This window comes from Vigna unguiculata, chromosome 3, assembly GCF_037176805.1.
Source record: "Vigna unguiculata cultivar grain cowpea cultivar isolate G323 ecotype 2 chromosome 3, ASM3717680v1, whole genome shotgun sequence".
Taxonomy (NCBI): Eukaryota; Viridiplantae; Streptophyta; class Magnoliopsida; order Fabales; family Fabaceae; genus Vigna; species Vigna unguiculata.
The window spans coordinates 45,178,871-45,196,232 of NC_140794.1; the positions used below are offsets into that span (position 1 = coordinate 45,178,871).

Consider the following 17,362-nt stretch of genomic DNA (forward strand, 5'->3'; position numbering starts at 1 on the left):
AATGTTTTGTATGTAATGACAATCAATAAATCATAATTTCAATCATGAGAAAAATTTTGGGCTTTTAATATACCAAATGATCAATTACATATGACAACATGGATAGTAAAAAGCTAACATATGGTTTGAAGATTTTTTTTAATATATTATAAGGAAATGAAACCATTAAAAATAATAATTAAGATTGTTTTAGTCAAATTCTTATATAATAATCTTAATTGTCCTACAATAATTAGAAATGTTAAAATGAGTTTCAACATGTGACCCAACCTAATTTATTATGGGTTTGAGTTGAGTTCGGTTGAAAAAAATTCATTTTTTTCAAAAGTGAGTTGAACTCAACCTATCTCACTTAACCCACCAATATTTTTTTTATATATATATATATTTTACTTTTTTTAATAATTATTTACTACTCCTAATTATATAAGTTTACAATTTCATATTTTTAAATGTTAGAATGTTGTTCAATAATATTTGAATGTTTAATTAATTTGATTGTATACGTTGATACTTTAATCTTTAACTATAATCTTTATAATAAATTACTCAAGCAACCGTTTTATAAACAAAATTTTCTAAATTAGTATGACAAAAATGTGTAATAATTAGAAATGTAAAAATAATCTTAATTGTCCTACAATAATTAGAAATGTTAAAATGAGTTTCAACATGTAACCCAACCTAATTTACTATGGGTTTGAGTCGGGTTCGGTTGAAAAAAATTCAATTTTTTCAAAAGTGAGTTGAACTCAACCTATCTCACTTAACCCACCAATATTTTTTTTATATATATATTTTTTACTTTTTTTAATAATTATTTATTACTCCTAATTATATAAGTTTACAATTTCATATTTTTAAATATTAGAATGTTGTTCAATAATATTTGAATGTTTAATTAATTTGATTGTATACGTTGATACTTTAATCTTTAACTATAATCTTTATAATAAATTACTCAAGCAACCGTTTTATAAACAAAATTTTCTAAATTAGTATGACAAAAATGTGTAATAATTAGAAATGTTAAAATAATCTTAATTGTCCTACAATAATTAGAAATGTTAAAATGAGTTTCAACATGTAACCCAACCTAATTTACTATGGGTTTGAGTCGGGTTCGGTTGAAAAAAATTCAATTTTTTCAAAAGTGAGTTGAACTCAACCTATCTCACTTAACCCACCAATATTTTTTTTTATATATATATATTTTACTTTTTTTAATAATTATTTACTACTTCTAATTATATAAGTTTACAATTTCATATTTTTAAATATTAGAATGTTGTTCAATAATATTTGAATGTTTAATTAATTTGATTGTATACGTTGATACTTTAATCTTTAACTATAATCTTTATAGTAAATTACTCAAGCAACCGTTTTATAAACAAAATTTTTCTAAATTAGTATGACAAAAATGTGTAGTTTTTGTATTTATATTTTGTTGAATAGCGTAACAGAAAATGTGTAATATTAGTCATGTTCTCTTGGACTATATGGACACTTCCTTGAAAATAATTCATCATATATATTGGTAGTGAGCATGATAAAGACTTTGGTTCTTGATTTTACAGTGATTGTCATCTCATGAATTGTTTAAAAAAATTATTTAAATATTTGAATACTTAAAAATAAATAAATAATTTTTTTTGGGTTAGTAACCAACCCACTTAATTCATCAACCCGTGGTGAATTGAGTCGGGTTACAAAATTTTTGGCTCACCATAAAATGAATTGGGTTGGATTCACTCATTTTCAATCCGACTTGTGGTGAGTCAACCGTGTAAACCGGATTAGCTCACTTTAACATGTTTAATAATAACATAAATTTATGAAATTAATCCTTTCTATAAGATGGAAGTTTTACTTTGTTGTGAACATATAAAACCAATAATGTTTTTAGATGTTACTTCACTTTTCTTTTGAACATGCTTATTTTGTTTTATTATTTATTCTGATACTTTAATTATCAAACGGAAAGATACACTACATTTTTATATGTATGATATTATGTATTATGTATTCTTCAGTTAAGTTTTTGGTATAATTACTGATTTGGTATCCCAACTTTTTCGTTAAATTCAATTTAGTACCCACACTTTTGGTTTGTTCAATTTAGTACCCAATTTTCTAAAGAGATTCAATTTGCTCATCTCCGTTAGGTTGGAGTTAACACCATGTCCGTACAAGACACGTGTCAAACCATAAAATTTTTAATTTTTTAAAAAAAAATCTTTTTTAAAAAAAAAAAATTAAATTTAACACTGCCACGTGTCAGTTTATCATCGTGCCACATGACAGCTTATAATCGTGACACGTGGCAGTGATAATAGTTGTTTTCAATTTAGTACCCCAATTTAAATTTTTGGTTTAATTTAGTACCCCAATTTTTTAAAATGATCTAATTTCGTCATTTCCAATTTGAGACCAAATTAGTAACTAAGTTTAATTATAACTTATATATACATGTTAAAATAATTGTTTTGAATTTATACATCAAATTATTACACCTAAATATTCAAATTTTATTTTTTACAAGTGTAAAAAATTTCATGTGTAAAAAATTACAAAGGTTAAAATGTAAAAAATAAAATAAATGAAGTATTTAGGTGAAATGATTTGATGTATATATATTAGAAAAAGTTATTGTAACATGTATATATAGGTTGTAATTAAGCTTATTTACTAATTTGGTCTCAAATGGGAGAGGACGAAATTGGATTATTTTAAAAAATTGGGATATTAAATTGAACCAAAAATTTAAATTGGGTACTAAATTTAAAACAACTATTACACTGTCACGTGTCATGATTGTAAGCTGTCACGTGGCACGATGATAAACTGACACGTGACAGTTTTTAAATTATTTGAACAAAAATTAAAAATTTAATAGCTTGACACATGTTCTGTATAGACACGGTGTTAACTCTAACTTAACGGAGATGACCAAATTGAATCTCTTTAGAAAATTGGGATAGTAAATTGAACAAACCAAAAGTTTGGGTATCAAATTGAACTTAACAAAAAAGTTGGGGTACCAAATCAGTAATTATACCTAAGTTTTTTATTGGATTTCCGTTAGTTATCATCATCTTATTAATATGAAAGAACTTGAATATATTTTTTTGTCTTTTTGTTGGAAAAGTTTTAAAAGAATATTTTAATTAAGCTTTTATATATATTGATAGATTATTGAAAGTAATTGTATAAAATTAAAAAAAGAGAAGAAGTATATTTTCACTAAACTATAGAATAAAGATTGAAGAAAAGTATCCATACACTATTCATTCGTGATGATAAACGATGTGTTTTTGCTTAATCAATTAGACAATAAGTATACTTGTTATTTTTTTTAATATTTAGCTAGTAGTATGTATGCAAATGGTGGTAAATATTTTTTTAATCAAATCTCATATTATATGTAATAATTTAATAAATACGTATACTAATTTTTTTGCTGAGTGTAAATATTATGGAAGTATTGCATTCTTTATCAACCGGTTATGAGTGTAAATATCATGCTTTTATTTTGTTTGTTATAAGGTATTTTCTATACAATTTTTCCATTTCTTATTCTAAAATTCAAGAAGGATGTTATCTATTTTAATAAAATTAGTTAGATTGAGTAAGTAAAAAGTGATGCCATCTGATAAAAAGTGTTTTGGAAAATATTTTATGTGAATTATTTGTTACAATTAAAAGTAGATGTGATGAATACAACCAGATTTTAACAAAATTGCAGGTAAAACAGTGCACTGAAGTTAAATATTTTCATATAATGTTTATGTATCTATCATTGCATTAAGAAGAATAAGTTGTCTTAATTTCATCTCTGTACCTTTTCCTTTGTAATTATTACAGTACGAGGTAGTTAGTTTATTGATTTATATCAGTTCAATGTTAATTTTGCAGTGAAGATTAAAGTAGTGAATAGGAGAGAGAAGCTATACCATATATATATATACATTGAAAGATTTTATTTCCTCCTTTAAGCCAAAGAACTTGATACAATTAATTTCTCAAAATGTGCAACCAATACACAACCTGTTCAGATATCAGAATAGTTACACTTTTACTACCTTGGGTTGAAGGATTAGATTCACTTGCTTGGATGTGTTTTCTTCTTTGCAAAGAACATTACAACCTTTGAAGGGAACAATGACTTCTTCTTCTTCTTTTTGTTCTTATAGGAGGATGATCCATTTTCAGTGCTCTTTGAAGGAACTTCTTCTTTCGGGCTTAATGGCTCATGCACAGGCTCAATTTCAGCAGCAGTATGCTCATTCAGTTCATTGGCCTTCTCCTGTGGTTCCTCCTCTTGTTCAGCAACCAGCAATGCACTTAGTTCATGTTCCATAACTAACTTTTCTTCAGCAGCTTTTTCAGCATTCTCAGTTGCAATGTTCAAAGACTCCTTTCTTAGAGATAACTCCTCGTTCAATTCTTCTAACCTTGCCAAACTTGTATATTCACTCTCCCTTGCTAGCTTAATCTGAGCATTAGCAGCTTCTATCCTTGCATTGGCTTCTTCCTCAGCCTTAAAGGCTTCAGAGCTGAGAACATGGTATTCATCTAGCGTGAGTGTAACCATTGAGGAAGAGCTATTATCATTGTTGTTTTTAGCTGATTCACTCTTCTCCAATGCTGTGATTGCATCTCTGGCCAACATCTCAGCAATCTTGGCTGCTTCTATCTCCTTCAGTGCTGCCACTAAACTGTTTTCTAATGTAATTGATCTGGATTTGACTTCTTCAACCTCTTGTTGTGCTTCAAGAAGCTCTTCTTGAGCAGACTGAGCAAGTGATTTGGCCTCATCAGCCTCTTCTGCTGCTTTCTGCAGTTTCTTGGGCAACTCAGACATCATTTTTCTTGCTTCATGCTCGTTCATCTCAAGGAAAATTGCAGCAGTCTTAGACTTCTCCAGTTCAGTTTGGAGATTCAGAACTGCAGCAGAAGCCATTTCCTCACTTTGCTTAAGGGTAGCCAGAATTGACTTCTCTTCTTCTAGTTTTGAGTTCAGTGACATACAAGCTTCCCTCAAGCTTTTAACATCAGAAGCTGCTTTCTCTTTGGTTTTCTTTAGTTCCTCAAGTTCCTCTTTCTGTTGTTTGTAACATTCCTCATTGTCCTTTGATTCCATGAATGTTGCCATTTCAGCTTTCAAATCAAGTAATAAAGAGGAGGCTGATTCCAGTTTAGATTTAAGAAGCCTGACTGAGAAAGCTTTCTCATTCAGTGTCTGGAGCTCCTCTTCTGCTTGTTCAAGTTCCTGTTTCAGATTGAGAATCTCTTCATCATCAACTCCTAGTGTTTGTTCTTCGGCTTCCAAGTGTGCGGCTCGTGAGGAGTTTAGTGCCTCTTTTGTTGCAATCAACTCAGCAGTCAAATCTTCCACTGCCTTTTCAATCTGCTGGGATGCTGCAACGGTTTCTTCTGCATTGTTGATTGCGGTGTCTCTTCCACTCACCATAGAAGCATGCTCCTCACGCAGTGAGTCCAGTTCTTTTTTAACGAATTCTAACTCTGAAAGCGCTTCCTTAAGCATGGCCTTTTCAGCCTCAACTTCAGCCTTGGCTTCAATATTAGCTTCACTTACAATGCTCTGCTCCATCTCTTCAATTTTCAGATGCACACGTTCAGCCTCTTCCTTTGCCAGAAGCTCATCTCTTTCTACCTTTTCTAAGTTCCTTCTGAGTTTTTGTGTGAGCTTCTTAGTGTTTTCCAATTCCTCAACAGTTTCTTCCCTTCTGAAGTCCTCTACAAGCTTGCTTCTCTGTTAAGTCACAAATATTAAAGGTTAAACCGGTGCTTTATGCATAACCAAATCAATGAAAAATCAAGTGAGGTAGAGAACAAGTTGTTTTCCATTTTTCCCTACACAAGGTTTTGCAAATGCTGCTTCATAGAAACTCAAAACCATAAACAAAATGTAAGGTATAAATACAATCCAAACAGTGTATATATGTATATATATACCTCTTCCACCAGACTTTGGGTTCGACGGGATTTCCAATCAACTCTTCCTCCAAACTTGGACACAGCATCTTTGACGGATTCAAAAGGCGCAGCTGTGTCAATGATATGCTGCTTAGAAAACCTTGGAGAAGCTCCTGGGGAGTCACTTCTTCCCTGAGAGGAAACAATTGGTGAAGTTTCATCAGTGTTATTATCTTGTGATTGATTGGTGTCATTAATAAATTTGGGGAGTTCATGGATTGGGTAATTACCGTTGGGGATTCTGGCTGTAGTTCCATGGAGGAGGATTTTGAAGGAGGCCCCTCTTCAATATTTCTCACAGGGTCTACCACAACAATGTCTGAAATTCATGTCATAAAAAATAACAACATTTCAAACAAAGCACAATCTCAAATATCTCAGCTGCATCATCCTTTTTAAGAGTGTTAACATATGGCTTTCATGTTTTAATTAAAACACCAAAGTTACGATTCAATCATGCAAAACCAAGAAAACCCACATGAAAAGTCAGAAAATTTACGAATGGAGAGAGAAAATGAAAGGAAAGCATGCATGCAGACGTGAATAAAAGGAAGAAAAAAGAGATTGAAACCTGGACGAGAGAGAGGCCCCAGAAAAGAAAGATGAAAAAACTGTGTGGGGGAAGTGGAAAGAAGGAAAAGAAAAGAAAAGAGAAAATTTATGATAGGGTAAAAGGAGGAAAATTGTGAGAGGCAATGAAGGAGGAAGGAAAGAACAGATACAAAAATTGTGCTTCCTCCTTGCGTTTCCAATTCATGCAAGCTCCCATTAAACCACCTCATCCCGCAAAACTCCTTTATGTTCCAACACGTGGTGGATCAACATTTCTTCTTTTTCCTCCACACAAACACATGCTATCAACTCTGAGGATAATAATCACTCCACACCAATCTTTCTACGTTCTACGCTCCTAAGCCTCTTATATATGTGTGGTTTCTTTTTTTCTTTTTTTTTTCTTTTTAATTGTTTATTAATCTTCCATGTGCATATAGTTCTACCACTCTAATTTCTTCACGTTTCTTTCTGATACAAAAATATCTCTATGTATGTATTTCATTACAAGCTGAGTTGTTGATGTCTACTGACCACAAAGATCCATATTTGGAGATAGAATATTCAAGCTGTCCTCTACCTTCAATATATATATATATATATATATATATATATATATATATATATATATATATATATATATATATATATATATATATATATATATATATATATATTGGACAATTAATATATTATATATAGATGTAGGTTAAAGATAAATCATGCATGCATTCATGCAGAGAGAAAACACACGTGTAGATATGATAAACATTATATTAAAAAAACAACCTTATAAATTAATTATTTTTAGATTTTGAAGTAAAAGTCGTGTGAAATTTTGATAAATATATGTCATATAGAGTCTTATTTTATATATAATAAATTGATAACACTTTTAATTTTAAATTTAAAACAATAAATTTATGAATTTTTTTATCTTATATATAATTTTTAATTTTGATATTTTTATTTGACACGTCACTTAAAGGGTGAGTATTTTTTATATGGCATTTTTTTCTCTTGTAAGTATATGATAATCTAGTATTTTTATAGTACGGTGTTGTTGTGGTTATTGTTATAATGGCCTAAATGGTAACCATGACGAAATTGAAACTAATGTCATATTTATATGGAAAATGATTTTTTTATTATTAAATTTTAATAGTTTTTTCTTATAATTTTAAATGTTATTTTTTAAGTGGTTTTTTTTTTATTTTTAATATTTTAAAATCACTTAAAAGATAACATCTCAGTAAGAGAAAGTTGTCAAAATTTAATAATTAAAATATTATTGTCTTATTTATAATATTTTCGTAATGAATACTAAATAAGCATCACATGGAAACAAAGAAAGAATAAAGAATGAAACTAACCTGGATTAGAGTTGAAGAAAGCAAGAAAGATGGTAATCAAAGAGTTTGAGGAGAATGTAATATAGAAGTAGAAAAAAAGAGAATGAAATCCAGAAATAGTATAATACAGTGGAACAGATATTGTTATAGCGATGAAGAAGGAAGGAACAGTTCATATGAACTATTGTTTTTGCTTCCAACTCATGCATGGGACCTAGGCCAATCAAAAATCATATTTGAACACGTGTTAAGGATCCCATGTGTCATCCTTAATATTCACCATGTTTTTGTTCTTCAAATAGTAATGGTATTTGTACGAACAAGATAAGATGGGTCATCCTAGTTGTTTACTGTATAATTAGTTAATTACAGATATGTATGATATCTAATTTTCTGGAAAATGCTTCTTATAGATAATTACATCATTAAAAAAAAATCTCTTCTACATTCTGTGCACATCATGACCACGCAAGTGTAAAAGACATTCAATTTATATATAGATTGTTTGAAGCAAAATTCCATCGATGATTCGTTCGTCAATAAAAATCTCAATTTTTAACTACCACTGATGTAAGACTTTTTTTTTTCTTTCTCTTTTTGCTATCCGTGATTAAGCTGTTGAATAATTTAGAGAATAAGTAACTGAGAAATTTTCTAATGTATTTTTGTACAGAAAAACTATAGAAATATAATAATTAGTTTATATTTGGTTCCTATTTTCATTGAATTTTGCTATTTTAGTTTTAATATTATTATTTTTCAATCAAGTTTCAATTTTCGTCAATTTTATTTAATTTGATATTTTTTTAACACCATTTAGGTAATTAACGCTGTCACATGTTATTTTGTGATTTTTTTTTACTTTTAAAATCTTTTTCAAATTTTTAAAAAATGTTCACGTGTCAATGGTGTCAAAAGTCAATGAATTTATCCTATATTCATTATTTTTTTCAATTTAATTCTGATTTTTTTTAAATAGAACAATTTTTTATTTTTCAAATTCAGACAAAAAATTTAATTTTTATATAAATTTATAATGATTTTTTTAATAAATTTCATATTTTTATTAAATATTTTGTTTTAGGGTTATAACTAGTTTAAAATTAAAACAAAAATGGTAAATATGAGAACTAATTTTAAAATTTTAGATCTATAATGTTAGTTGTCATCATTAAGATTTTTCGTTCTAATTTTTAATTAATAGTAACCTTGAACAAAAAATATTTAATAAAAATGTGAATTTTAATAAAAATATCATTATAAATTTTATATAAAAACTAAATTTGGTGTGAATTTCAAGAGAAAAAAAAATTGTTCAATTTAAAAAAAAAATTAAGACAAAATTGAACAAAAATAATGAACATAAGAACCAAATTGAATATAAAATATAGACTCTAATGAATTGACAAATAAACATTTTTTAAAAATTAAAAAAATCACAAAGTGACACATGATGGTCACGATTCATTACGGATAATTATTTAAACGATGTTAGCAAAAAAAACTAAATTGAATAAAATTGACGAAAATTAGGAACTATTTAAACAAAAAACCGATAGTAGGACTAAAATGACAAAATTGTACCAAAATAGAAATCAAATGTGTATTTTAACCAATACAATAATATAGTAAAGTTCAATTTGTGGTTTTGTAAATTATGTATATTTTATGGTCGTGATAAAGTCCTATGACGTTAGTATATGTGACTGATAGAGAAAATTATGCATCAAACAAGTAACAAATGCTAAGATTGCTAAGACTATGATAAAAACTGCTCTCACTACAAACTTCTATGATTAGCTGTTAAAATTTCAGCTCGATCCGATGGTTAATGAAGCTGGAAACTCATTTCAAAGTGGTTTATAAATGATATCAAACTAAACAATTGCATATGTTAGTGTGAGATGGAATTAGAGAACACAATATTGACCTAACACAGGACAACTCAACATGTTTTTTTTTTTTAAAAGGGTTACCAACTGGCCCGCTGGGTTAGCGAGTTAAACAAGTTAAACTATTTCAAATTGACAGAGTGAAATCTCTCACCTAATCCTATTTTTTTGCAGATTAACAGGCTGACTGATCAAACCCGACTCATTTTGTCACCCCAAATATCATGTATCAAACCCTAAAAATTACCACATATCAAATCAAATAATTTGAAAGTACATGTCAACATCTAAAATATGTCACGTGTTAAACTAGAGTGACAAAATAAATGACTAAGATTTTGGCAAGTATAACCTTTCAAATAATATTAATACCAATAATATTAATACCAATTTAGCAAAAGAGAAAAGTATTCGAAGAACTCAATTGAGTAAAAAATATGTAAAAAAGACCAAAATAAATTATATAACTAAATATAAAAACTAAATTAGTCAATAATTTGTATCCCATATTACTACTGTTCTTTGTTATAAAAATTATTTGACCGGATAAATTTCATTTATTTATGTCTACCTTTTTCCTAACCCACGGAGGCTTGGACTATTTAAAAAATAATAATAATAATCAAGCTTAGCGAAGTACTTATTTTATAATTTGAATTTTTAATTCGAAAAGTTGAATATATTCATTCATCATGCCCTATTATAGAATTTCTCATATTTGTAAGATTGAGAATTCTCCAATTAAAGATATGAAGTCCAACACAGCTAATTGCCGACATAGAATATAAAAAAATCATAAATAAATGGATTATTGTTATCTATACAATTGACATAATGGCGTTACTGAATAAATGGTTCATAATTTTGCCCTATACATTTTTGTGCAGCCATGAGATAAGCACTGCGGGTTATTACGGCATCGAAAAGGAATGAATAGCACCAGGTGGTGTGACATAAATCACAATTTCAGCCCACAATTGCAAGCAAGCTTTGTCTAACAGCTGGAATCGAACAAAGTAGAGATCCAAATATACCATTAAGAGCATAAGCAATGGCACAAAATGGGAGAGCCTCAGGTTCCTTCGCAGACAATGCTGCTGTTCCAAGCCCGTGGGCACTGAAAAATATTTAGTCAAGAGCATGTAAATAACCATGTCCAACTATTATTGCAAGTTTGATATAGATTACTTTTTGATAAATAATGGCCAAATATTCAAAAACTCCCTCACGAAGGTGAGGAAAATTAGCAATTGTTTCTTCATAACAAGTTTAACCCGAGTATGGGAATCATAAAAAGTCCCCACCATATTCATCAGACTTATCTATTGATCACAGAATATACCTAGACGCAGTTGCTATTCCCCGAGCAATTGGGTCACGAAAACTGAGTCTATCCAGTGTTGCTTGCACAAAATTTGCTCCAACCAGACCAGTTAAAACAACCACAGCTGCTGTGAGAGATGTATTGGCACCTGAAAACAGGGAAATTTTCATAGAACTGTGTACAAGCAAACAACTTATAATTCTTTAGTGTTGCTTTCACTATGAATGTATTCTTTCATCAAATTAAGACTGCATGATTTCCGGATTTGCTCCACAACTCTGATCGAGTTCCAGAGTAGACAAGATTATGGAGATAAATGATTAAAGTGTGGGCAAAATATTTACCGTCGAACAAAGATACAATGCTGAGGGCCAATGCCACTGTGATACATCTGGGTAGAATGGACACAGTTAAAGATGGTTCTAGTTGAACAAGACGTCCAACTAAGGCAGTTGAATACAGTGAGAATACTGTTGAGATGATGACAGAGGTGAAAATCTCAGCTGCGTGTCGTTTCACAAGCTGAAAATGATGGGAAAAATAGTAGCCAATGATCAAATGATTCAGCTGTCATGTGTTTGAGATGCCAAGAAATGTTGCAAAGCAAGTTCGGTATTTGAGTATAAATCATGCTAATGACTGCCAAATGGAATATTATGCGTACAAGGGTATATGATATGTTCTTAGCTCATAGATCTATTCTCTCAAGTTTGAATTCATATATAATATATTCACGAAAAATCAAACTCCATATAAGCCAATGACTATTCAATTCACCTTTCAAAGGTCTTAGCTACATTAGAAAGACATTGAAAAGAAAAAATGATAATAGGTATACTTCTAGTTGCATAACCAAGTTAAATTACATATCCAGAAGAAAACGGAAAAAAGCTAGTATCAAGACATCTTGGGGGAGAATTTACTATAGGTACTTATTACCTTTTGCAAACTACCCAAAACCATCTTCATTAGCTCATCCCTGGTGGCTTCACATCTCCGCAATAAGATGATAAAATATTTATTATGTACTTTTACTCAAGTTTAATGAATGCTAGTCAAATTATTCAAAATGAAATCACCAATCCACACTTTTAATCTTGAGGAGACTGGCTTAAATGTGCAAAAAAAAGACATAGAGTACTGATAAACTCAGAAATAACATATTAAACATTGCCCAGGTATAAGTTTGATTGCAATTTGTCATTGTAAAATACCATAAGCATTTGACAGTATAAACACACTGTATTCATCTGCTTAATCTTTTTACAGCAGTGTAGGATTGATTTACTGGGAAACTTAGATGGTTACCTTTCTTTGCTTGAACATAGAGAAGGAAAATGATAGAATGACAGATCCCAAAAATCCCATTAAAACATCACCAGCTCCAGGATTAGAGGATGCCTTTGTAAGGTAATATCCTAAGATGTAGAAAGAACAATCAACAGAAACAAAGTATAGATATATTATGCCGAAATAGCACAAATAAAAGAATTGCTTAGGAACATGGGACCAGAGTGAATAACCATATTGTATGACAGATAAAAGGAAAAAATCATTTGAAATAAAATGTCAGGCCTACTATATATATGTAACTAGACATCGGAACCATTATAATTCCTAATTATTCTTGAAGAAGGATCATTCCCTGTTGAGTTGAAAAGAATTTTTTGTCTGCTAATGGGTTCAGCTACATCCAAGAAGCACCATGAACACAACTTGTATCATAATATAAATATATTGGTTGAGGGTGCCAGAAGCAGAAGCTGGGAGCTTCTTTAGTGCGGACACAAGGGTTCATATTGTTGGTTATCCATATAATGGAAGGATGTAGTAGAGACTGCTCTTGCTGATAGTTCTTGCACAAACAAGGATTTAAAGTAAACTATTATGTCTTAGCCCTTGGGCTAAACACATACAGAGAGACCCTTCATATTTTGTATTTTCAATCTTGTAGTGGTTCCCTTTGAAATTATGAATTTAACTAACTAAAAGAGCCTTTAAATTAGAATTTCTTTTACTGCGTGAGATCATTTCCAAATTTTCCAAAGTGTTACTTATTTCCAAAATCATGTCAACTAATCCAACTGAATACCGTAAGATGATCATTGATTAGGCGTGTCCCAAATAGTAAATTTGCTGCAAATGAAGAAAATCACATGGCATCAAAAATCTAATTAATTAATGGTAGGTTCTCCTGAAAGAATCTTTCACAATGTCTAGTTGATGCAGCTTTTAAATAATGCTTTAGGAGCTTCATAGTGACAAGCCAAGTCTTAAAGAGATTAGGATTCAGTACAATGCATATCGTTTTGAAGCTTGGGACATACCTGTAGAGTAAAAGCCCTGATCAAAGTCTTAACGGAAGGAAAGTAGCCATTCAAATGGATAAAAACATTAAGTTTAAGAAAATGCTTTCTTTATCTTTTTTAATTACAAAAATACCATTTTGTTTCCTATTTTCAAAATTTTGCAAGTTAAAAAGGAAATCAAGTTTTTATTATTTTCTTACAGTCCTATGCAATTTTTTTAAACAAAAACATTCAAAATGAAAGAATTTAAATAAAAGTAAGGTGGCAATTTTTATTTAAAAGTGAAAAATTTTAAAATTCAAACTGAACAACTCCTGAGAAGGCACTTGGGCTTTTATTTCTTATTTTCATTTTCTGTTTTCATTTTTTAATTACAAAAATGTCACCTTGTATTCAATCTATATTTTCAAAAATTTGAACAGGAATCACTGAAAATAGCTATCTCTTATATATCTATAAGAGAGATATATAAGGGCATAATTTTTTACTAAAAGAGTAAATAACCAATGCACCAATTAGCTTGGGGAAGAAATAAATGAGAACTTTTTCTCATCTAGCTTAAAGCATGACATAAGAGTAGTAGGGGTTTACAGAACAATAATTCCCTCCAAGCAAAAACTTGCCTAATAGTAGCAAAGGAAGCACCCAAAAGATGGTAGTATTAACAGATGTTTATGATTAGTTAAAGAAATTTTGGGTGAGAGAATGGGGGCATGAATCCATTAGTTAGAGGACTAATGACCTTTAAATGAATTTGTGGCTCGCTGCCCTCAAGTAAACTTGGTGCTGCTTTAGAAAAAGCAAATTGAGCAATATTTCGACACACAAAAAATCATTCTATTTCCTCTTAAGCTATTTTCATTATCTATTACATATATTAAAGGAATCTGTGGCTCGCATACCCCAAGTAAACTTGGTACTGCTTTAGAAAAAGCATATTGAAGAATATTTCTACACACAAAAAATCACTCTATTTCCTCTAAATCTATTTTCATTACATCTATTACATATATCACGTTAACTAGAGTGAACCACGCATTCCTATAAGATGATATCTTAAACGGACCTTAAATCACTATCGACTCTTGATATTTATACATAATAAGATACAACTTCATCACAAATTTATGCCATTACATAATAGTATTTTTTGATAAATTTCCATCACACTCTGCTAAATTAAACTGAAAGCCCTCTGGTGACATAACTTTACATTACCATAATTATCAGGCTCTATATCAAACCAAATCAGTCGAGTATAGCTGCAGTTACCTTTATATTAGCAGAAAGTCATTTGATACCTCATTAACCTACTAAAGATTTTACAAACCTGATTTGAACAGCAAACACTTTACTACTTATTACTCAACTTGCCAGCAGACTTCAAATGTTTATCATATATTACAAGTATGTACACCGTACTGTATAGTCAGATTAAGTTCCAAACTAGTAATTTAAATCTCAAATTTCCTTTCCTAATTGAAATTAGCAAACAGGATCCAAAATTCAGAGGAACTCACATAATATAGTAACTAATAGTTATCTTCCAATCATACCTAGCACAGGTTCAATCCCTGACTTGGAAAAATACCCGAAAGCTAATGCTGCTAGATCTGCTGATAATGCACAGCAAATTATAGGATGGAAGACCTTCTTCACACTCGATGGCAACCTGGAAAAAAATAGCAAAAATTAGTGAAATTCTAGAAAAGATGAAAATCCAAACATATAGGAATACTCTCTTCTTTTAATTCCTTTTCAGGAGAAACTCTGTTCAAGGGAAAAAGGAATGTTCTACGTGTATATGCAGTAGTCAAAGAAAATATTTACCCGGTGCCAACTATGTAGCCTAACACCGTGGCTGCAAGCAAAAACGGAAGGCATGTTCTGGCACTTGTACCCAGTACTGTAGGGTAATACAATGCAGAAACAAAAGATATAATGAGAACAGCAGTCCATGTCCACACTTCAAAGGCAGAAAATGGAGACGGCTTTCCCATAGGCTCAGCATCTACCAGTTCTGTTTTCACAGCTTTTCTTACTGCTATAGCCGTGTAACCAGCAACACAAAGTGTAGCCAGCCATCCTCCAACTAAAGAACAACATAAATATCAGTAATTTTCAACACCAATCAGCATAGGCTCATCATAATGCAAAAGATACAGATTTTGAAAAGAAAAGACGAAGAGGACAATTTGACCCTCGATAATTTAAAAGCCATACGAAGTTTGTGAAAAATGCTGAGAGTATCTAATAATTAACTTCAAATGATCAAATTGGCACCGAAAAAAACAGATACGTTATAAAGGGTAATTTGCGGAACTAATAATTTCAAACTGAAGACCAAACAAAACAGTAGTTCAGTCGAAAATCGCTGAGATAAAAGCAATGACTAATTTGGTAAAGAATGAAAAAATTGAGTTAGTCCTGAATGTGTAAAAAGTTTAAGTTAATCACTAATATTATAACTTGATAACAAAACAGTCCTGATTTTTTGTGTGAAAGTTGACTTTCAAGTTAAATCTTAATGACAAAATAAAGTTATGGAACCTGAAATAGATATTTCATATTTTCAAGCACTGACAACGTCTAATGCGTTTGAAAATCAAATTGGACATCAATCAACCAAAAAGGCAACTTGGAAAGCAACTCAGCGTGAAACAAAAGAAAGAAGCTTTGACCTAAAATAAGGCCAATTTTGAGGGCAGAGGCAGCGGGAACATCTTTGACGGCAAGGGGCAGAACAACGAGAGATGGAACATAGAAAAGCGGAAGCCATCTCTGAATGAACAAAAGCGCCGGCTCGAAGAAGCTCACCAATGCGGTTGCCGCAGAGGGCACGGTGGCGTCGAGAGTAATGAGAACCGAGAATATGCAGAACATCCCAAACAAGGCGCTCGGGAATTTGATCGCGGCGGCCACGAATGCCTTCTTCAGAAACTTGTCCGCCGCCAGAATAAGGCCCAGGGACACCACCAAATGAAGAACACCAAAAACCTAACAAGTAAAACACAAGCTGAAATGGTATCCGTTGAATGAAAGAGTGACACGTGGAAAGAACAAGGACTCACGGTGCCGGTGAGCGAGGAGGAGTTGGAGGTGCTTCCGGTGTCGGCTTGGGAGAATTTTGCCGGCACGTGTCTGGTTTTGCGGGTTGGGTTAGTGAGCCTTGGTGGGAAAGTGATGGAGGAAATGGTAGGGCGAAGGAGGGTGTTGAGAGTTGAGTTGGGGAAAAACGTGCGGCGGAAGAGTGGAGGGGAGAGAGAGGGTGGTTTGAGTTTGGGAAGTGAAAAGGGTAAAGAGTGTGACACTGTGGTGGCCATGGAAACGGGCATAGAGGTGGACATCCTGCGACTTGAACGAAGAGAGAAAGAGTTCACATTTTTGTGGGACTTGAGTGAGAGAGGCAGAAAAATTGTATGGACAAGAAGAAAAAGTGTTGAATGGGTCGGATGAGATGAGAGTGTACAACCATCAAAGTTTCATCCTCTTCAAACTGTGAAAAGGTGATAATTCACTGTTTAGATCAAAATCAACCTGAGCAATTAAACACTTGTTCACAAAATCAAATGAAATAAACCAACTCCTAGAGAAAAGATAAACCAAATTAACTTTTTATGCATAGGTCAGAATTATTTTCCTTCATGAACATAAGCTTGATGTTAAGATTAACTTCCCTGCTGAGGAATCATAAGAAGATACATATATTTGGACAAGTTTCTTTAAATTCTACAAGAAAAAATTAATGTATACATAGGTAAAACCAAATGGATTGATTTAATTTCAGTAAACCATCAAAGATTAATTTATATAAAAAAAAAAGTTTTTCTTCCGTAAAATTATTCCATATAAACCTACCGTTGTTCTTCCACCTTTGATTTCTATGTATTCCGAGAATCTGAGCTAATTATCCCATTGTTCGGTAGAAAC

General features: G+C 31.2%; 2 protein-coding genes across 2 annotated transcripts; both read right to left on the reverse strand.

Moving 5' to 3' along the window:
• Positions 1-3,966: 3,966 nt before the first annotated feature.
• On the reverse strand, positions 3,967-6,877 carry LOC114176270 (protein WEAK CHLOROPLAST MOVEMENT UNDER BLUE LIGHT 1-like). Its single transcript, XM_028061252.2, has 4 exons — positions 6,575-6,877; positions 6,234-6,322; positions 5,983-6,135; positions 3,967-5,779 (listed from the first exon to the last, which is right to left on the reverse strand). The coding sequence occupies exons 1-4, from the start codon at positions 6,783-6,785 to the stop codon at positions 4,106-4,108; spliced, it is 2,127 nt and encodes a 708-aa protein (XP_027917053.2). The 5' UTR covers positions 6,786-6,877; the 3' UTR covers positions 3,967-4,105.
• A 3,691-nt stretch (positions 6,878-10,568) lies between these two features.
• LOC114178781 (plastidal glycolate/glycerate translocator 1, chloroplastic-like) lies at positions 10,569-16,871 on the reverse strand. Its single transcript, XM_028064872.2, has 8 exons — positions 16,504-16,871; positions 16,114-16,429; positions 15,263-15,524; positions 14,989-15,104; positions 12,432-12,541; positions 11,468-11,645; positions 11,142-11,271; positions 10,569-10,916 (listed from the first exon to the last, which is right to left on the reverse strand). Exons 1-8 carry the CDS (start codon positions 16,777-16,779, stop codon positions 10,766-10,768), a joined length of 1,539 nt encoding a protein of 512 aa, XP_027920673.2. The 5' UTR covers positions 16,780-16,871; the 3' UTR covers positions 10,569-10,765.
• Between the last annotated feature and the right edge of the window lie 491 nt (positions 16,872-17,362).